This window comes from Salvelinus fontinalis, chromosome 5 (assembly GCF_029448725.1).
Source record: "Salvelinus fontinalis isolate EN_2023a chromosome 5, ASM2944872v1, whole genome shotgun sequence".
Classification (NCBI taxonomy): domain Eukaryota; kingdom Metazoa; phylum Chordata; class Actinopteri; order Salmoniformes; family Salmonidae; genus Salvelinus; species Salvelinus fontinalis.
Window position 1 is genome coordinate 38,643,917 of NC_074669.1, and position 21,975 is coordinate 38,665,891.

The following is a 21,975-nucleotide window of genomic DNA, read 5'->3' on the forward strand; positions in this document are numbered from 1 at the left end:
TAGAAACAAGATGTTTGTCTGTCTCTTTGTGACTGACGATAACTTTGGCACGAAGTTGACTACAAATAAACATTTGCCAATGTCTTGACAATTCAACAAGCGAAATTCAGTAGGCTACATAGGCCTGTATTTCAATCATATTGAAATCAATTTAATTTTCAGTCAATTGACTTCTATTTGTAGACTACACGGTCTGTAATTTTTGCCTCAATATATATTTCATGATGTTTAACTACATGTGCCAAATGAATCTGTGATTTAGTGCGTTATTATAGGGTAAGCATCAGAATAAGCCACCTCAATATTTTACAGCCGTAAGGTCTAGGAGCTGATCCGTCATCAGTATTGTGGAATAATTCTAATGTTAAGGTAAGATTTGAATGGAGAAATCTGATCACAGAGCAGCCCTGCCTTTCTTTCAATCAGTATCGACACCTACTCCAACGATGCACTTAGTGAACGTTCTCTCTGCGTGGTGTTTATTTGAAACGCATGTGACATCTTCGGCCGTTATAAGAAAGCTGCATCACTTAAACACTTGTAAGCTTCAGTTCCATCGCTATCGGGAAACCGGGATTTGGTCTTTACCTTTACACTTTGCTGGCTGGTTGGTTCAGAGTCTTTGACTCAGCTGCAGCAACCAAGGAGACATCTTTTTTATTTTATTTTTATTTCACCTTTATTTAACCAGGTAGGCTAGTTGAGAACAAGTTCTCATTTGCAACTGCGACCTGGCCAAGATAAAGCATAGCAGTGTGAACAGACAACAACACAGAGTTACACATGGAGTAAACAATAAACAAGTCAATAACATGGTAGGAAAAAGAGAATCTATATACAATGTGTGCAAAAGGCATGAGGTAGGCAATAAATCGAATAATTACAATTTAGCAGATTAACACTGGAGTGATAAATCATCAGATGATCATGTGCAAGAAGAGATACTGGTGTGCAAAAGAGCAGAAAAGTAAATAAATAAAAGCAGTATGGGGGTGAGGTAGGTAAATTGGGTGGGTAGTTTACAGATGGACTATGTACAGCTGCAGCGATCGGTTAGCTGCTCGGATAGCAGATTTTTAAAGTTGTTGAGGGAGATAAAAGTCTCCAACTTCAGAGATTTTTGCAATTCGTTCCAGTCGCAGGCAGCAGAGAACTGGAAGGAAAGGCGTCCAAATGAGGTTTTGGCTTTAGGGATGATCAGTGAGATACACCTGCTGCAGCGCGTGCTACGGGTGGGTGTAGCCATCGTGACCAGTGAACTGAGATAAGGCGGCACTTTACCTACCATAGCCTTGTAGATGACCTGGAGCCAGTGGGTCTGACGACGAACATGTAGCGAGGGCCAGCCGACTAGGGCATACAGGTCGCAGTGGTGGGTCGTATAAGGTGCTTTAGTAACAAAACGGATGGCACTGTGATAAACTGCATCCAGTTTGCTGAGTAGAGTATTGGAAGCTATTTTGTAGATGACATCGCCGAAGTCGAGGATCGGTAGGATAGTCAGTTTTACTAGGGTAAGTTTGGCGGCGTGAGTGAAGGAGGCTTTGTTCCGGAATAGAAAGCCGACTCTAGATTTGATTTTGGATTGGAGATGTTTGATATGAGTCTGGAAGGAGAGTTTGCAGTCTAGCCAGACACCTAGGTACTTATAGATGTCCACATATTCTAGGTCGGAACCGTCCAGGGTGGTGATGCTAGTCGGGCGTGCGGGTGCAGGCAGCGAACGGTTGAAAAGCATGCATTTGGTTTTACTAGCATTTAAGAGCAGTTGGAGGCCACGGAAGGAGTGTTGTATGGCATTGAAGCTCGTTTGGAGGTTAGATAGCACAGTGTCCAGGGAAGGGCCGGAAGTATACAGAATGGTGTCGTCTGCGTAGAGGTGGATCAGGGAATCGCCCGCAGCAAGAGCAACATCATTGATGTATGCAGAGAAAAGAGTCGGCCCGAGAATTGAACCAGGTGGTACCCCCATAGAGACTGCCAGAGGACCGGACAACATGCCCTCCGATTTGACACACTGAACTCTGTCTGCAAAGTAGCTGGTGAACCAGGCAAGGCAGTCATTAGAAAAACCGAGGCTATTGAGTCTGCCGATAAGAATATGGTGATTGACAGAGTCGAAAGCCTTGGCCAGGTCGATGAAGACGGCTGCACAGTAATGTCTTTTATCGATGGCGGTTATGATATCGTTTAGTACCTTGAGCGTGGCTGAGGTGCACCCGTGACCGGCTCGGAAACCGGATTGCACAGCGGAGAAGGTACGGTGGGATTCGAGATGGTCAGTGATCTGTTTGTTGACTTGGCTTTCGAAGACCTTAGCTAGGCAGGGCAGGATGGATATAGGTCTGTAACAGTTTGGGTCCAGAGTGTCTCCCCCTTTGAAGAGGGGGATGACAGCGGCAGCTTTCCAATCCTTGGGGATCTCAGATGATACAAAGGAGAGGTTGAACAGGCTGGTAATAGGGGGTGCGACAATGGCGGCGGACAGTTTCAGAAATAGGGGGTCCAGATTGTCAAGCCCAGCTGATTTGTATGGGTCCAGGTTTTCCAGCTCTTTCAGAACATCTGCTATCTGTATATGGGTAAAGGAGAAGCTGGGGAGGCTTGGGCGAGTAGCAGCGGGGGGGGCGGGGCTGTTGGCCAAGGTTGGAGTCGCCAGGTGGAAGGCATGGCCAGCCATTGAGAACAAGAAATAGGAAAATTAAGGACATTAATACCAACAGGGGGGGAGGCGGGTGCAGTTGTATAACACTTTCAATGTACAAAAGAACTGTAAACTAAGATGACCTTTGCACTGGGTTTGTTTGACCTCAGCACCAGCCAAGAAGATGGAGGAATCTGGAGGAGAGGGAGGTGGTATACAGACAGTGTAAGTGAAAGTGTTGAAGCTACCCTCACATATCACACTTTATTCTCTGTCTATCCCCTTTTTACCTTTGAGCTTTGCTAGTTGATCCTTGTCAGGGCCCTGAATCTTAACCTCTTCAGCAACTGAGTTGGAGTACTCTGACATTTGAAATAAATTGTGTGTGAAAAGGTAAGTGTTAATGATATCATGGGAGTTTCCTACAATTACAAAATATTAGTGATGCTTTTCACATGCTGTCAACCAAGATCAGCATTCCTCATTGTAATTCCACTTACTGCCTTCTTACCTCCGTACATTGCTGGTTGGTCTGTTTCCTCATCAATCTCAAAATCAGCTGCAATTTCCTCAGTCTCACTGTCACTCTCTGACCAGTCATTGTCCAGGTCCTTTTCACCTTTGACCTTTGCTGCCTGGTCTGTCTGAGTGTCGTTAGTCTTTCCTTCAATTTCTAGTTGATCCTCGTCTGGGCCCTGAGTCTTAACCATTGCCGCTGCGAAAATTGAAAAATCTGAAAGAGATGACAAAGGTGTGAAAAGATAAGTGTCATTGATATCAGTGGAGTTCACTACATTTAATGACAGATCAGTGATAATTTACATATGCTGTCAAACAACTGTATTTTTTACCTTTGCACGTTTCCGATTGGTCTTCCTGAGGATGCTGAGTCTCTCCCTCTGCTCCAGCAAGTATCTTGTCCTCCTTCTTCTCCTCCTGACTCTCTAACTGTCCTTTGTCCTTTTGGTCATCCTTTTCTTTCTCTTGGTTGGATTTGACACTCTCACTGTCATTGCTATCTGACCCCTTTCTAGGAGCCAAAGTGAGCTCGTCAGATTCTGTCGCTCCATTGGTTTTGTATGTCTCTGTGTCTTGGCTTTGACCCTTTTTTCTGTCACCCTCCTCTCTCTTTGTGTTGCTTTGGGTTGTTTTCTCTTTCTCAACGTTGTTGTCCGTATTGTCTTTGTCAACCATGCCTTTCTTCATGTTTGATTTCCCACTCTTATCATCATCACATTCACTTCTTATCACATTTCTTCCTGTTCTCTCATCACTCTCAATATCTGTCTTATCTTCAACCTCCTCCTCCTCCTCATTCGTTTCCTTTATTTCTTCACTAATGTCCTCAGTGTCACTGTCGATTATTTCCTCAATCTCGCTGTAGTCACTCTCTGACCAGTCTATATCACCTGCCAGGTCATTTTGAACTTTGACTTTTGCTGGTTGATCATTCTGACAGTAATTTGTAGCTGCCTTCTCCTCAACAAGCATATTTTTATATCCATCCTTTTGTTTCATCTCAGTGAAACCATCATCATCATCATTACTGTTACATTTTTCCTCGGTCAGGAGTGCTTCCATCGTTTCATTCTTCTCTTTGTCTGTCTTCTTTTGGTGTGTTTTGGCACTTTTACTGTCATCACCATCTGAACATTTTGCATCACTTCTGTGTTTCTTCCCATCACTCTTGGGGTCATCATTCTGGTCGCCATCCCTCTCTTCATGCTTTGGGTTGATTTCCTCAATCACAGATGTGTCACTATGTTGCCGTACACCTACACTGTTGTCTTTCTTCTCATCTGCACTGTTTTCCTTCTCAACCTTTTTGGTTGTTTTGACAATTGCAGTATCACAGTCCTCATGCTTTCTTTCCTCTTCTCTTTTTCTCATATCTTCTCTAATCTGAGTAATTTTTCTTCACGATTGGCTGATCCGTCAAGATGACCGTTGGACATGACTCCAACAAGTTCACCAGGAAAGATTAGCCAATGAAGTGGAAGTCCCACCCAGTTGACGACATTGAAATGGTGGAAGCCCTCAATGGCACTACCCATGCTAATACGGACTTTTAGCCTCTATCATTCTCCTATGGGAGCAAAGCATATCCACATGGGGACGTATGGAATGTGCTTACATTTGACATTTGAGTAATTTAGCAGATGCGACTTACAGGAGCAATTGGAGGTAAATGCCTTGCTCAAGGGTACATCAACAAAGATTTCATCTAGTCGATGCAGGGATTTGAACCAGCAACCTCTCGGTTACTGGCTCAACGCCCCTAACAGCTAGGCTACCTGCCGGCACTGTTTAACTCGGTATGGTCTGTTGAATTAAATGTGGCAGTAGGCCTACCACCCCTGAAACCAGGCCTAAATGGAAATGGACTCTACTAAAAGCCTTTTGGATATTCAAAGCATCTTATTGTGATGAATTCAAAAGCATAGGCTACACTAGAGATATGAGGGAAGATAGCGGGTTCACGCTCCTTATGGTCAATGATAGGCCACGTAGAATCTATAGGAATCCACGGACAATTGTCGTCAACCAATCCAAACAATTTAGATTTCCAGGTCAGGAAATCAACAATATAACATGTTTGATGCGAATTTGGATATTTAATAACTTATCTAAAAATATTACGGAATTCTATGATTTTTATCCCACAGTCTGACAGCAGTCTCTGTTTATTATTTATTAATACCCTTGAACCACCCCCCAGTAGCTCGAACAGTATCACCTTTGCAGTTTAGTCGATCGCTATTACAGATTGAGTTACAGTCTTGTCTGCAGCCTAATTCTGTAGTAGACCCTGTGCCATTCAGATTCTCTCATTCTAACAACGGACAGGACAGCCTCACCAAAAGCAAACACACCCATGGTGGGAAAAGGGGGTAACCAGACAGGTCGCCCATGGGCATACACTACCCGTAGGTAAACTTTTTTAAATACACTAGTTAGAACTGGGTGGACCACCCACTGTATTTTTACAACTAGTGTACTGGTTTTGCTAATAAACAGCCATAGAAAGAAAGTTGGGTTGGGGGATGAGGAGCGGGAGAAATTCAAACCCTTGGTAGGTCATGGGCCTGCTTTGCAGGACACATGTTTCTGCCTACACCAAATCAGACTAGCTAGCATTAGTCCTCCATGGAAATGTCAAAGAGCCAAGCAAGCAGAAGGAAAATGTCAACAGAACAGCAGGCCCTTATCCATCATAGTGTGGTCATAGTGACATCATGAGTGAATGGGAGTCGGTAAACATCGGTATCTACAGACCTTTTATTCTTAGCTCGGCACAATATCATGTTGGCTTATTCTGTGACTATGTATTAGGAACACCTTCCAAATATTGAGTTGCACCCGGCCCTCGGTACAGCCTCAAATTATTGGGGCATGGACTCTATAAAGTGTTAAAAGCATTCCACAGAGATGCTGGCCCATTTTGACTCCAATGCTTCTCACAGTTGTCAGGTTGGCTGGATGTCCTTTAGGTGGTGGACCTGCAATGGTGCAGTTCTTGACACAAACCGGTGCATCTGTCACCTACTACCATACCCTGTTCAATGACACTTAAATCTTTGGTCTTGCCCATTCACCTTCTGAATGGCACACATACACAATCCATGTCTCAAGGCTAAAATCCTTCTTTAATCTGTGTCCTTCCCTTCATTTACACAGATTTTAAGTGGTTTTGACAGGTGACATCAATAAGGAATCATAGCTTTCATCTGGTCAGTCTGTCATGAAAAGAGCAGGTGTTTTGTCTACTCAGTGTTTATCACTAGAAAGATGATTGTTGAAATTAGTAAACCATGACCCAAGGAGTTGATAACATTAGCCAACTAAGTATCTGAGAATCAAGTGTGTTATGTAGCATTTAGGCCTGCGATCAAATATGGTATGACTAACCATTATAATGTCCTCGGCTACAAAGGACCAATGGTGTACATTCAGCAGGCCAATGTTAAGACCTATATCTCTTACAGTGACATTGTTATAGCTGTAAGTTGTCATAACAAAATGAAATTATCCTGTTGTACATATGTGGTGGCTTCCCATGTGGACAATATATCTGTCTAGAGATAAAACGGACTAGTGACCTCCCTGTGTCGTTAGTTCTTTCATCTTGAGGCTGTCAAAGGTCTCTTCATTTATTTCAGAATGGATGGGCTTTGGCGTTGAACCTATTCATTTCAGGAGCTGGAAAAAGTCCATTTAAATTCAGAGATATCTGATGTTCCAAGGACAAAAGTCTGGAAAATGAGCAATCACAAGCAGCGTTGTTGAAATAATCATCTCTCCAGATGAAAGGGGAATAGTCTTTGATAAAAACACTTTTTTTCAGGCTTAAAGGGTCAATTAGTTTCTACTTATTTCTCATAAGATTATTATTTTCCATTCTCTAGCTAAAAGGGATCAATTTACGCAAGACCTTAGCTCAGAGTAGATTGAAAGCTGGCTCCACTGTCTTCAGTGCCAAAATCTGCTGCATCTGAGAGAAATGCACGTTGAACTAAGACAGAGCGCCCTGTGCTCTTCACAGATGTATGCAGGTTCACTCTGAGCACATGTGACAGAGTCTGGAGACGCCGTGGAGAACGTTCTGCTGCCTGCAACATCCTCCAGCATGACCGGTTTGGCAGTGGGTCAGTCATGGTGTGGGGTGGCAATTCTTTGGGGGGCCGCACAGCCCTCCATGTGCTCGCCAGAAGTAGCCTGACTGCCATTAGGTACCGAGATGAGATCCTCAGACCCCTTGTGAGACCATATGCTGGTGCGGTTGGCCCTGGGTTCCTCCTAATGCAAGACAATGCTAGACCTCATGTGGCTGGAGTGTGTCAGCAGTTCCTGCAAGAGGAAGGCATTGATGCTATGGACTGGCCCGCCCGTTCCACAGACCTGAATCCAATTGAGCACATCTGGAACATCATGTCTCGCTCCATCCACCAACGCCACGTTGCACCACAGACTGTCCAGGAGTTGGCGGCTGCTTTAGGCCAGGGAGGAGATCCCTCAGGAGACCATCCGCCACCTCATCAGGAGCATGCCCAGGCGTTGTAGGGAGGTCATACAGGCACGTGGAGGCCACAAACACTACTGAGCTTCATTTTGACTTGTTTTAAGGACATTACATCGAAGTTGGATCAGCATGTAGTGTGGTTTTCCACTTCAATTCTGAGTGACTCCAAATCCAGACCTCCATGGGTTGATAAATTTGATTTCCATTGATCATTTTTGTGTGATTTTGTTGTCAGCACATTCAACTATGTAAAGAAAAAAGTATTTAATAAGAATATTTCATTTATTCAGATCTAGGATGTGTAATTTTAGTGTTCCCTTTATTTTTTTGAGCAGTGTATATATATATTATTTTTTTTATACATTTTGCCCACCAAGCAAGGAGTTTTTGTCTGGAGGTCAATGAGTGTCGAATTTGACCAACAAAGAAATGAATGGCTTATTTGTTACGTGAGGTTTATTTGATTGAATAGAAGTTTCATAATAAGGAGGACACGTGACATCCCTGCAAGCAGGAGCTAGACTGTCTGCTTTAATTGGAGGGTATTTTCATCCATATCGGGTTAACTTTTTGTACATAGTCCCCCCATTTTAGGGGACCAAACGTTTTGAGAGCGATTTGCTTGTATTACAGTAGTCAAGGGTTTAGTATTTGTTTCCATATTGCTAGCACACAATGATTACATCAAGAGTCACTTATTATAAATAAGAATAGAATGTTACTAAACACTTCTACATTAATGTGGATGCTAACATGATTACGGATAGTCCTGAATAAATTGTGAATTATGATGAGTGACAATGTTTGCAGCTCAAAAATCATACCACCAAAACATGCTAACTACTCACCATTATAATAATGGGAGATTTGCGGGGTTTTTTGGGGGGGGGGTTGATATTTATGCCCCTAACTTTCTCATCAATATTCAGGATTATTGTAAAAGTCGTCTTGTGGTGAATGAGCGGACCAAGGCGCAGCGGTAGATGAAGACATGATGAATTTATTTAACAAGACGAAAACGAAACACGCTTGAATAACAACAAAACAAACTAAACAGACCTGAACATGTGAACTTACATAAACACGAAGAACACACGAACAGGAACAGACTACACAAACGAAACAGTCCCGTGTGGTAAACATAACCAGACACGGAAGACAATCACCCACAAGCAAACAGTGAGAACATCCTACCTTAATATTGTTCTCAATCAGAGGAAACGTCAAACACCTGCCTCTAATTGAGAACCATATCAGGCAACACATTAAACCCAACATAGAAACACAAAACATAAAATGCCCACCCCAACTCATGCTCTGACCAACTAAACACATACAAAAACAAGTGAAAACAGGTCAGGAACGTGACAATTATCCATATTCATGGTAGCATTAACAGTAATGTCGTGTTTAGAAGCATTCTATCCTTATTTACAGAAGTGATTCCAAAATGACACTACATTGTTTACTATTCATTTCTATTGTGCAGAACATCATCTGAAACACAACCAAAACAAACAGCATATGCATCAAACAAGTTTGTAGTGTTGACAAGCTTGATTTAATCACTGCATTCTAGGAATATGGGACCATATTAGTGAATTGATCTCAATACTTCTGGTCCCCTAAAATGGGGCGACAATGTACAAAAGGTATTGTAATTTCGAACCAATTTATCCGATATGGATGAAAATACCCTCAAACTTTAACCTAGTAGTCATTATATCAATCTGAAATCCAAAGTGCTGGGGTACGGAGCCAAAACAACATGTGTCACTGTCCCAATACTTTTGGAGCTCACTAGAGTGACTAGTTTGAAATGCTTTTGCCAGCTGTATTTGACGGGGTTCCCTTTGCTTGACAATGTTCCTATATCTCCGATCAGATTTAAAGGACATAAAAGTTGGAGAGATTAAATGAAACCCATTTGCTATGAAGAGGCCTAGTGAATCGGGCTGGATTTTGAAGTTCTTCTTGACGAGTATGTTTTTGAAGTAATTGCAAAAAGGTTGCTATGTAGTGACAGGACACAACACCTTTGACTCCCATCTAGGCTTACATCAAATACAGTGAGCTGTTTGTGTAGTGGTGACTCCAGTGCTCCTAGTTGTAATGGTGTGTGGTGTGGTTTCTTGCCCTCAGCCAATGGTGATATTCCCACAGGGAATTTCACACACACATCATAAATGGCTCTGTATGTTCACAACCTTGGTAAGTATGTACAAAATGTGTGGTCAAGGAAGAGGTCAAGTATTACGGAGATGTTTGTGTACAATATCTAAAGAAAAGTGCAAGTAAGCACATTCTCTGCTGTAGCAGCTGCATGTTTCACGTTTATGTGAAAATGGGGGAACTTTTGTGAACAGACGGTTCTCTAACCGAATTGGTTTGACCTGGTTTGTAAAAGGGATGGCACCCCTTGGGACATTGAAGGGTGAGGAGATTAGGGCTGGGTGATATCAAATTTAGTTGATTATGCGTCTCATATATACTCAGCAAAAAAATAAATGTCCTCTTGCTGTCAACTGCGTTTGTTTTCAGCAAACGTAACATGTAAATATTGGTATGATCATAACAAGATTCAACAACTGAGACAAACTGAACAAGTTCCACAGACATGTGACTAACAGAAATGGAATAATGTGTACCTGAACAAAGGGGGGGGGCAAAAGTAACAGTCAGTATCTGGTGTGGCCACCAGTTGCATTAAGGACAGCAGTGCATCTCCTCCTCATCGACTGCACCAGATTTGACAGTTCTTGCTGTGAGATGTTACCCCACTCTTCCACCAAGGCACCTACAAGTTCCTGGACATTTCTGGGGGGGGGGGGGGGGGTGGCCCGAGTCCTCACCCTCCGATCCAACAGGTCCCAGACTTTCTCAATGGGATTGAGATCTGGGCTCTTCGCTAGCCATGGCAGAACACTGACATTCCTCTCTTGCAGGAAATCACTCACAGAACGAGCAGAATGGCTGGTGGCATTGACATGCTGGAAGGTCATGTCAGGATGAGACTGCAGGAAGGGTACCACATGAGGGAGGAGGATGTCTTGCCTGTAGTGCACAGTGTTGTGATTGCCTGTAATGACAACAAGCTCAGTCCGATGATGCTGTGACACACCGCCTCAGACCATGACGGACCCTCCACCTCCAAATCGATCCCGCTCCAGAGTACAGGCCTCGGTGCAACACTCATTCCTTCGAAAATAAACGCAAATCCGACCATCACCCCTGGGGAGACAAAACGGCGACTCGTCAGTGAAGACCACTTTTTGCCAGTCCTGCCTGGTCCAGTGACGGTGGGTTTGTGCCCATAGGCGATGTTGTTGCCAGTGATGTCTGGTAAGGACCTGCCTTAAAACAGGCCTACAAGCCCTCAGTCCAGCCTCTCAGCCTTTTGAGGACTGTCTGAGCACTGATGGAGGGATTGTGCAATCCTGGTGTAACTCGGGCAGTTGTTGCCATCCTGTACCTGTCCCGCAGGTGTTATGTTCGGATGTATTGATCCAGCTGTTACACCTGGGCTGCCACTACGAGGACGATCAGCTGTCCATCCTGTCTCCCTGTAGCGCTGTCTTAGGCGTCTCACAGTACGGACAATGCAATTTGTTGCCCTGGCCACATCTGCAGTCCTCATGCCTCCTTGCAACATACCTAAGGCATGTTCACACAAATGAGCAGGGACCCTGGGCATCTTTCTTTAGGTGTTATTCAGAGTCAGTTAAGGACTCTTTAGTGTCCTAAGTTTTCATAACTGTGACCTTAATTGCCTACCGTCTGTAAGCTGTTAGTGTCTTAATGACCATTCCACAGGTGCATGTTCATAACATAAATTATGTTTCATTGAACAAGCATGGGAAACAGTGTTTAACCCTTTACAATGAAGATCAGTGGAGTTATTTTGATTTTTATGAATTCTCTTTGAAAGACAGGGTCCTGAAAAAGGTATGTTTCTTTTTTTTGCTGAGTATTATATACAGTTGAAATCAGAAGTTTACATACCTGGACTTCCGGTGACGCAACTTAGGAAATGGCTGCCTAGTTTTTCGTACTGCACATCGGTTGGGAATTTCCCCCCAAAATTCAAGTATTTACTCTGAGCATTATAATAACTTACGCAAAATGGAAAAGGGGAAAACAGGAAAAGGTCGTGGAGCTACAATAACGGCCCGTAACAAGACAGCAGAAGATATAATCGTCGAAGAACCCGAAATGGCTAATGCTAGCGCAAATAAGATAGCAGCAGCAAAAGAACCCTCATTTCGTGAGGTGATGAAGGAGGAATTGCGCGAGGCGCTCACAGGCTTACGAGAGGAACTTTGAGAAGATGTAAGAAAAATACTAAATGAGTTCAAGAAGGACATTAACCAGAAGCTGGAAGAAAACAAATTAGAACTTCACAGCATATCTACAAGAATGGGGGACGCAGAACAGCGCATTGGGGAAACGGACACATGGGACTTCGCAGTCAAGGAAATACTTGAACAGTCACTGAAAAGCCAACATGCACTACAGGCAAAGGTGACAGAACTCGAAGGTTTCTCACGTCGAAACAACATTTGACTTTATAACGTAGTAGAGGGCGCAGAAAAAGACTCTATGCCCAACTTCGTGGAGGGTCTATTCAAGGACATACTTGACGACTACACTGACCTGGGAATCGAGAGAGCACACCGAGCTCTGGCCTCAAAACCCCCCAGCGGCGCCCCACCAAGATCCATAGTAATACGGTTCCTAAAATTCTCAGTCAAAGAAAGTTTTACATGCTACCTGGAAAAAACCTGTTAACTTCCAAGGCCAACGAGTGTTCTTTGATCATGACTACGCGGGAGAGATACTGAAAAGAAGGAAAGAACATACCCCCATTCAGAAAGCACTTAAAGAGAAGGGTATTCGCTTCCAAACACCATACCCGGCAAAAATGCGGTAATTTCTGAAAAATGGCCCGGTTACATACGAGCATGCAGACGAGGAGGCTGAGGACCTGAAGTCAAGGGGCTTCCCAGTGGAGTATACCGCCAGGAGAAAGGCGACATCACCAGCGGAAAGACTCGAGCAGGCTCTCCCATGGATCGTTGTCAACAAGCAAGGTCATGGAGAAAGAGGGAAACCATCTCGGCGAGAGGACGTTCACATCCGAGAGAGACTCAGGCATTTCCAACGGGAAGATGAAAGACACTGAATCGGATTTAACAGAATTAATAGTTACCGCAGTTGTTAAGACTTTGGGTTGTTACGGTTGACATTGCAATAGATAAAATATCTCCCCTATTTTCCCCCAATGCTGAACAAGGGTGAGTACCCAAAAGCATGTGTTCTTTATGAACACATTAAGTAGCGTCACGTTAATAACATATATATTAGCTAAGGATTAATGACACATTGACAACGGGGCGACAGAAGGGCATATCAAGGGGAGGATTCATGATATGCACGCATGACCGATATAGTTTTCACTTGTAATTAACCGATGTGTATAAGCGACGAAATAGGCGCCCTTATTATTTTCGCTTCCACCAGGTCTTGTTTGTGACTACGTCACGCATTTTCATATCTGAGCGAGGGGCCCATCCTGCGGACAGGCTCATCCCCTCAAACCCCAGAGGCAAGAGACAGTCCTCTGACATGGGAGTCCAAATACCAAAGTACTTTCCCACTTTGGTTTACTTTAATATCGTTCTTGAATTTTCCTTCATTTTTAGGTTCATGATAAGCAGGCAGAAATGGTGCACTTTTTTTTTTAAATTTATATATCGATGCATCATCGGGAATTTAAGGTCATAAGTCTCAATGTAAACGGACTGGGGAGTGCCATCAAGAGAAGTAAGGTAATAGCAAAGATGAAACGGGAGAGAGTTGACATACTATTCTGGCAGGAAACTCACTTATCCACACCTGAACACGAGAAACTCAAGAAAATGGGATATAGGAACACTTTTTTTTCTTCTTACAAAATGGGTAGAGGGGGAGTTGCAATCTTGATCCCAAATTCAGTTAATTTTGAGTTTATGTCAGAAATAAAAGACAAGGAGGGTAGATTTATACTTGTTAAATGTAAACTGGATAACAAGGAAGTTACATTATTTAATGTATACGCACCCCCAGGGAGTGACATGGTCTTCTATAGGAAGGTGTTTGATTTAATTGCCACAGAAACCACTGGCACTCTTATCTGTGGAGGGGATTTTAACAAAATTCTAAACTCAAAATTGGACAGCACAAATCAAAATAGGAAAATGAGCCTAGTTGCCAAAAATATCAATAGGATACTGCAGGATCTAGGACTGCTCGGTGTATGGCGTGACACCCACAAGACCGATAAGGAATATACTTTTTACTCAGCCCGCCACACTGAATACTCCAGGTTAGACTACTTTTTTTTAATGTACAGTGCAGATAGACACAGGCTTAAAGATTGTAAGTCGCTCTGCCCGATCCTATCAGATCATAATGGAGTTTACCTCACTCTACACCTTGATAGCAAACCAAGAAATACTACATGGAGACTTAATACAAGCATGCTGAATGATCCAGCATTCAAGGAATAAATAAAGACAGGATTGAACATCTATCTGGAGAATAATGATAATGGGGAAGTATCTCCTGCTATATTGTGGGATGCAGCTAAGGCGGTTATTAGAGGAAAAATCATAGCCACATCGTCTCTCAAGAAAGATTAAAGCACAGAAACTGCTGAAATTACAGGAAACCCTAAGAAACTTAGAACGATCTCATAGTCAATACAAAGACCCTCTTATATTACGAGAGATTCAAAAGGTAAAACAGGAAATTGACCAGATTTATAGAAGAAGAGAAAAAGCTTAGGTAACCAAATTACTAGCATGGAGACTCAGGAAACAACAAGCACAGAATACCATTTTTAAAATAAAAGACCCCAAAACAAAAAAGATCACATGCAAATTAGATGAAATACAGAATGCATTTGAATCATATTACACAAATCTTGTTTGGGACTGTTTGTCGGTTTTCGATTTGTTATTTTGTTTCATGTATAGTGTTCAGTTCATTGATAATAAATTATGGACACTACCCACTCCGCATATTGGTTTGATCCTTCGCGCCTCTCCTCGTCCGAGGAGGAGGAATTTGAAAGCCGTAACACAACCAGAGAAGGCAGATGCACAGACAATAGAGCACTTTTTGAACTCACTTGATCTCCCCTCAATTGGGACAGAGCAAAATGATAGACTAACCCTAGAAATATCCACCGAAGAAATGAATAAAGCAATATCTCAACAAAAAGTCAACAAGTCTCCAGGCACTGATGGCTTCCCTTCAGAATGGTTCAAGACCTTCAGAGAACTAACACCTCTACTTAAGGCCTGTTTTAACTGGACACTGAGGGAGGGTGGTCTCCCACCGTCATGGAGAGAGGCCATCATATCTGTAATCCCAAAAGAGGGTAAAGATAAGAAAGAATGCAGTTCATATAGACCTATCGCAATTCTTAACACAGATTATAAACTATATGCATCAATAATAGCCAAAAGAATGGAGAACATAATCCCAGAATTGATTGACGGAGATCAAACTGGTTTCATACAAAATAGGCAGACACAGGACAATATAAGGAGAACACTACATGTCATGGACCACATTACTCAGAATAAGACAAGTGCAATATTAATCAGTCTAGATGCAGAAAAAGCATTTGATTCAGTGGGATGGGATTACCTATTCCAAGTTATGGAAAGATTTGGTTTCAACAAAGAAGTGATACAGTGCATCAAAACACTGTATTCATGTCCGACCGCTAGAATAAAGATAAATGGACATTTGACACGAACGATAAAATTAGAGCGAGGGGCAAGACAAGGCTGTAATCTTTCACCCACGCTCTTCTCCTTGTACCTCGAACCATTAGCACAGGCAATAAGACAGGACCCAACCTTAGAGGGAAAAACAATAAGAGACAGTGAACATAAGATATGCATGTATGCGGATGACGTTCTGTTATTCCTTAAAGACCCAGGCTCAAGCGTACCTAGATTGATGGATGTTCTACAAACATTTGGAAAATATTCAGGGTATGTGCTTAATGTACACAAGACCTAAGCCCTAGTATATAATTATACCTCACAGGAAGAGCTGAAGAATAGGTATAACTTCACCTGGACCTCTTCATCCATTAAATATCTTGGAGTATACCTACCAAAAGATACACCCAAACTTTATTGCATGAATTACGATCACATCAACAAGAAAATATATGATGACCTAGACAGGTGGAACTCTCTTCCCTTAGATCTTAGTAGTAGAATTGAAACAATCAAAATGAACATCCTGCCGAGGTTATTGTATTTGTTCCAATCACTGCTCATAGAAATCCCACCTAAACAGTTTAGGGAATGGGATAAACGGATATCAAGGTTTATCTGGAACAGTAAGCGACCAAGAACTAGATATACAACATTACAATTACCAAAAAACTGTGGGGGTATGGCCTTACCAAACCTAAAAGATTATGTGTCAGCCCAATTTGAGACCCCTGGTTTGTTGGTGCAATTCAGAATACAAATCCAAATGGAAAGACATCGAGACTACTTTGACAGGGATACCCATACAGTCAGTTTTGGGAAATAAGGACATGGTAAAAGAAATATACAATAGACAAAATCAGTGGATTAATTTCTCTCTGAAGGCATGGTTTAGGGTAGTTAAGCAAAATAATTTAGACAGAGAGATCAAACTGCTGAGTTGGCCCGCATACGACCCCAGCTTCATCCCTGCAACTCAGGACAGCAGATTTAAACAATGGACGCAGAAAGGCATCACATCATTCAGTACAATTATAAGGAATGGGAACCTATATAACTTCCAGGACTTAAGTAAAAAACATGGCTTGGATAAACAAGATTTTTACAGATACCTACAAGTCCGACACTATTTCTTAAGGGAGATAAAAGTGACTGACCCTCGAGTACCTCCAAAATTAATCCAAGTATTCACTAACGCATACAACTTGGGGAGTAACAAAAAAACGATTTCAAATCTCTACTTGGGTATTCAATCCTCAAAGAAACATTCTACAAACTATATTAAAAAGAAATGGGAGGAGGAACTTAACATTGAAATAACTGATGAAACATGGTTGAACATATTAGAGACTCAACAAAGCTCCACCAACTCAAGGTCATGGAGAGAATTCTGTTGGAAGAATGTTATACGTTTCTTCATAACACTTAAACTGAAATCAAAACAGACTGGCTCACCACACCCTTGTTGGAGAGAATGCGGTCTATTGAGGGCGGACCACTCATATCTTTTGGTCCTGCCCCGCAATCGAAACTTACTGGGGAGAAATAAGATCTAACATTGGAAAAATAATGGGATTTGACATAGAACACACATTCATTTCTTTGTACTTGGGTGAAATACCAGATAACTTACACAATAGAGAAAAGTACCTCTTGAAGGTCCTACTGGCAGACAGTAAAAAGGCTATCACTAGGAAATGGCTACAAAAAGACCCTCCCACAGTGACAAAATGGATAGACATTGTAGAAGAAATACACTACATGGAGCTTATGACCTTTGCTTTAAGAACTCAACGGGAGAGAGGTCAGGAATACTGGGAGAAATGGGTTTCATACTTGGAAAAGGCCTAATTCAAAGATGCTAATGTAACTAATATGATGATATGATGATGAAGGTATGAAGTGCACTGTAACTGCTAGAACATTTTTGTTCTTTTATTTTACTTTATTTGTACTTTCTTTGTGTTCCTACAATACAAACAAAGTATTAAAAAAAATAAATAAAGAAGTTTACATACCTTAGCCAAATACATTTAAACTCAGTTTTTCACAATTCATGAAATTTAATCCTAGTAAAAATTCCCTGTTTTAGGTCAGTTAGGATCAACACTTTATTTTAAGAATGTGAAATGTCAGAATAATAATAGAATAATTTATTTCAGCTTTTCTTTCTTTCATCATATTCCCAGTGGGTCAGAAGTTTACATACATACACTCAATTAGTATTTGGTAGCATTGTCTTTAAATTGTTTAACCTGTCTGCGGAACCCTGTTCCGCTAGCTGATCCCCTCGCCAACAGCCAATGAAATTGCAGGGCGCCAAATACAAATCAACAGAAATCTCATAAATCATATTTCTCAAACATACAACTATTAGGCACCATTTTAAAGATACAATTCTCGTTAATCCAGCCACATTGTCTGATTTCAAAAATGCTTTACAGCGACAGCTCCACAAACGATTATGTTAGGTCACCACCAAGTCACAGAAATACCCAGCCATTTTTCCAGCCAAAGAGAGGAGGCACAAAAAGCACAAATGGAGAGAAAATTAATCACTAACCTTTGATTATCTTCATCAGATGACTTCATGTTACACAATACATGTATGTTTTGTTCGATAAAGTGCATCTTTATATCCAAAAATCTCATTTTACATTGGCGTGTTATGTTAAGTAATGTTTTGCTTCCAAAACATCCGGTTATTTTGCAGAGAGCCACATCAATTCACAGAAATACTCATTATAAATGTTGATAAATTCAAGTGTTATGCATGGAACTTTAGATAAACTTCTCCTTAATGCAACCGCTGTGTCAGATTTCAAAGAAACTTTACGGTAAAAGCATACCATACAATAATCTGAGTACGGAGCTCAGAGCCCAAACCAGCCAAAAGAAATATCCGCCATGTCGCGCAGTCAACATTAGTCAGAAATATCATTATAAATATTAACTTACCATTGATGAGCTTCATCAGAATGCACTCCCAGGAATCCCAGTTCAACAATAAATGTTTGACTTGTTCGATAAAGTTCATTTATGTCCATATACAGTGGGGAGAACAAGTATTTGATACACTGCCGATTTTGTAGGTTTTCCTACTTACAAAGCATGTAGAGGTCTGTAATTTTTTATCATAGGTACACTTCAAAATATTAAGGAGCCACTCCTGAGTTGCCCTGGCTGTGTGTTGTCATGCTGGAAGACCCAGCCACGACCCATCTTCAATGCTCTTACTGAGGGAAGGGGGTTGCTGGCCAAGATCTCGCGATACATGGCCCCATCCATCCTCCCCTCAATACGGTGCAGTCGTCCTGTCCCCTTTGCAGAAAAGCATCCCCAAAGAATGTTTCCACCTCCATGCTTCACGGTTGGGATAGTATTCTTGGGATTGTACTCATCCTTCTTCTTCCTCCAAACACGGCAAGTGGAGTTTAGACCAAAATGCTCTATTTTTGTCTCAACAGACCACATGACCTTCTCCCATTCCTCCTCTGGATCATCCAGATGGTCATTGGCAAACTTCAGACGGGCCTGGACATGCGCTGGCTTGAGCAGGGGGACCTTGCGTGCGTTGCAGGATTTTAATCCATGACGGCGTAGTGTGTTACTAATGGTTTTCTTTGAGACTGTGGTCCCAGCTCTCTTCAGGTCATTGACCAGGTCCTGCCGTGTAGTTTTGGGCTGATCCCTCACCTTCCTCATGATCATTGATGCCACACGAGGTGAGATCTTGCATGGAGCCCCAGACCGAGGGTGATTGACCGTCATCTTGAACTTCTTCCATTTTCTAATAATTGCGGCAACAGTTGTTGCCTTCTCAACAATCTGCTTGCCTATTGTCCTGTAGCCCATCCCAGCCTTGTGCAGGTCTACAATTTTATTCCTGATGTCCTTACACAGCTCTCTGGTCTTGGCCATTGTGGAGAGGTTGGAGTCTGTTTGATTGATTGTGTGGACAGGTGTCTTTTTATACAGGTAACGAGTTCAAACAGATGCAGTTAATACAGGTAATGAGTGGAGAACAGGGGGGCTTCTTCAAGAAAAACTAACATGTCTGTGAGAGCCGGAATTCTTACTGGTTGGTAGGTGATCAAATACTTATGTCATGCAATAAAATACAAATTAATTACTTAAAATCATACAATGTGATTTTCTGGATTTTTGTTTTAGATTCCGTCTCTCACAGTTGAAGTGTACTTATGATAAAAATTACAGACCTCTACATGCTTTGTAAGTAGGAAAACCTGCAAAATCGGCAGTGTATAAAATACTTGTTCTCCCCACTGTACCTCCTTTTGTTAGGGCGTTTGGTAAACAAATTGAAACGCGTGTGCAACTTCCAGCGGAAAGGTCGGACAAATTCCAAAAGTTATATTACTGGTCGTAGAAACATATCAAACTATGTATAGAATCAATCTGTAGGATGTTTTTATCATAAGTCTTCAATAATGTTCCAACTGGAGAATTGTGGAAAAGCAATGGAACGAGAGCTACCTCTTGTGAATGCGCGTGACTGAGCTCGTGACTGCTGGCAGACCTCTGACTCATTCCCCTCTCATTCAGCCCCCCTTCATAGTAGAAGCATCAAACAATGTTCTAAAGACGGTTGACATCTAGTGGAAGCCTTAGGAAGTGCAACATAACAAATATCCCACTGTATTTTCAATAGGGGCTGAGTTTAAAAACTACAAACCTCAGATTTCCCACTTCCTGTTTGGATTTTTCTCAGGTTTTTGCCTGCCATATGAGTTCTGTTATACACAGACATCGTTCAAACAGTTTTAGAAACTTCAGTGTTTTTTCTATCCAATACTAATAATAATATGCATATGTTAGCATCTCGGACTGCGTAGGAGGCAGTTTACTCTGGGCACACTTTTCATCCAAAAGTGAAAATGCTGCCCCCTAGCCCAAACAGGTTAACTTTGGTAAATTTTTTGGATGCTTCCCACAACAAGTTGGGTGAATTTTGGCCCATTCCTCCTGACAGAGCTGGTGTACCTGAGTCAGGTTTGTAGGCCTCCTTGCTCGCACATCTTTTCAGTTCTGCCCACAAATTGTGTATAGGATTGAGGTCAGGGCTTTGATCTTTGTTCTTCGGCTTGCAAGCCTCCCCCTTTTTCCTCCAAACATAACTATGGTTATTACGTTCAAACCGTTCTATGTTTGTTTCATCAGACCAGGGGACATTTCTCCAAAAGGTAACACTTTTGTCCCGTGTGCAGTGGCTTCTTCCTTGCTGGGCGGCCTTTCAGGTTCATTGATATAGGACTAGTTTTACTGTGGATATAGATACTTTTGTACCTGTTTCCTCCAGCATCTCCTTTGCTCTTCTGGAATTGATTTGCTCTTTTCGCACCAATGTACATTCATCTCTAGGAGACAACGCGTCTCCTTCCTGAGCGGTATGACGGATGGGTGGTCCTATGGTGTTTGTACAGATGAACGTGGTACCTTCAGGCGTTTGGAAATTGCTCCCAAGGATGAACCAGACTTGTGGAGGTCTAACATTTTTTTCCTGGGGTCTTGGCTGATTTCATTTGCCCATGATGTCAAGCAAAGAGGCACTGAGTTTGAAGATAGGCCTTGAAATACATCCACAGGTACACTTCCAATTGACTCAAATCATGTCAATTAGCCTATCAGAAACTTTTAAAGCCATGACACAATTTTCGGGATTTTTTCAAGCTGTTTAAATGCAGTCAACTTAGTGTATGTAAACTTCTGACCTACTGGAATTGTGATACAGGGAGTTATAAATGAAATAATCGGTCTGTCAACAATTGTTGGAAAATCTGTGTGTGTATGTACAGTGGGGAGAACAAGTATTTGATACACTGATGATTTTGCAGGTTTTCCTACTTACAAACCATGTAGAGGTCTGTAGTTTTTAACATAGGTACACTTCAACTGTGAGAGACGGAATCTAAAACAAAAATCCAGAAAATCACATTGTATGATTTAAGTAATTCATTTGCATTTATTTTATATAAGCCAATAAACACTAAACAGAACAAAGGACAAGGCATATTGACATTAAGGAGGGGCATGCTTAATCGAGTGATCATAAGGGTCCAGTGAGTAGAGGTTGGTTGGGGTCACGGCGATTCAGACTGCTGGCCGGGTAGCTGGCTATCGGTAGCAAGCTAGTGTAGTAGTGTGATGTTGTACCCCTAGATTATGCACCAAGTTGCACACAAGGACCAATTCAAATAGGCCAGGTCAAGAGGGGATGTTAATAATTTGATAATAATAATAATAATAAAGTTTTTTATTTTATTTAATTACAGCTGCATAGCTAATGTTTTTATTTGGTGTACAAACACTTTTTCATATCAATATTGTACATACATGTGATTGTAAAAGTTTTGTACATTTTGGTTTGGCCCATCGCGGGTTATCTGTATTTCCATACCACTTTAGTGTTCTCTTTTGCCTGACCTTCGGCTAGCAAGGTATGTTGTCTTTGGCTCCGAAATTGTTTAATTTAAAACCGTCATAATGTTACACAATGTACTGTTTTGCAACCA

The 21,975-nt window shown here is 41.9% G+C and overlaps 1 protein-coding gene across 1 annotated transcript; it reads right to left on the bottom strand.

Annotated features, from left to right (window-relative positions):
• Positions 1-3,105: 3,105 nt before the first annotated feature.
• On the bottom strand, positions 3,106-16,945 carry LOC129856085 (uncharacterized protein DDB_G0285917-like). The gene is made up of 3 exons (XM_055924205.1): positions 16,898-16,945; positions 3,496-4,369; positions 3,106-3,377 (listed from the first exon to the last, which is right to left on the bottom strand). The coding sequence occupies exons 1-3, from the start codon at positions 16,943-16,945 to the stop codon at positions 3,106-3,108; spliced, it is 1,194 nt and encodes a 397-aa protein (XP_055780180.1).
• Between the last annotated feature and the right edge of the window lie 5,030 nt (positions 16,946-21,975).

Bases quoted from the DNA above. Each gene is read 5' to 3' on its own strand.
- LOC129856085 (XM_055924205.1), bottom strand. From the start codon at position 16,945: ATGAGTGGTCCGCCCTCAATAGACCGCATTCTCTCCAACAAGGGTGTG. The intron at 4,370-16,897 runs GTGAGCCAGTCT...ATCAACCCAAAG, and splicing joins TTCTCTCCAACAAGGGTGTG to CATGAAGAGAGGGATGGCGA. The intron at 3,378-3,495 runs GTAAAAAATACA...CATCTCTTTCAG, and splicing joins CCAATCGGAAACGTGCAAAG to ATTTTTCAATTTTCGCAGCG.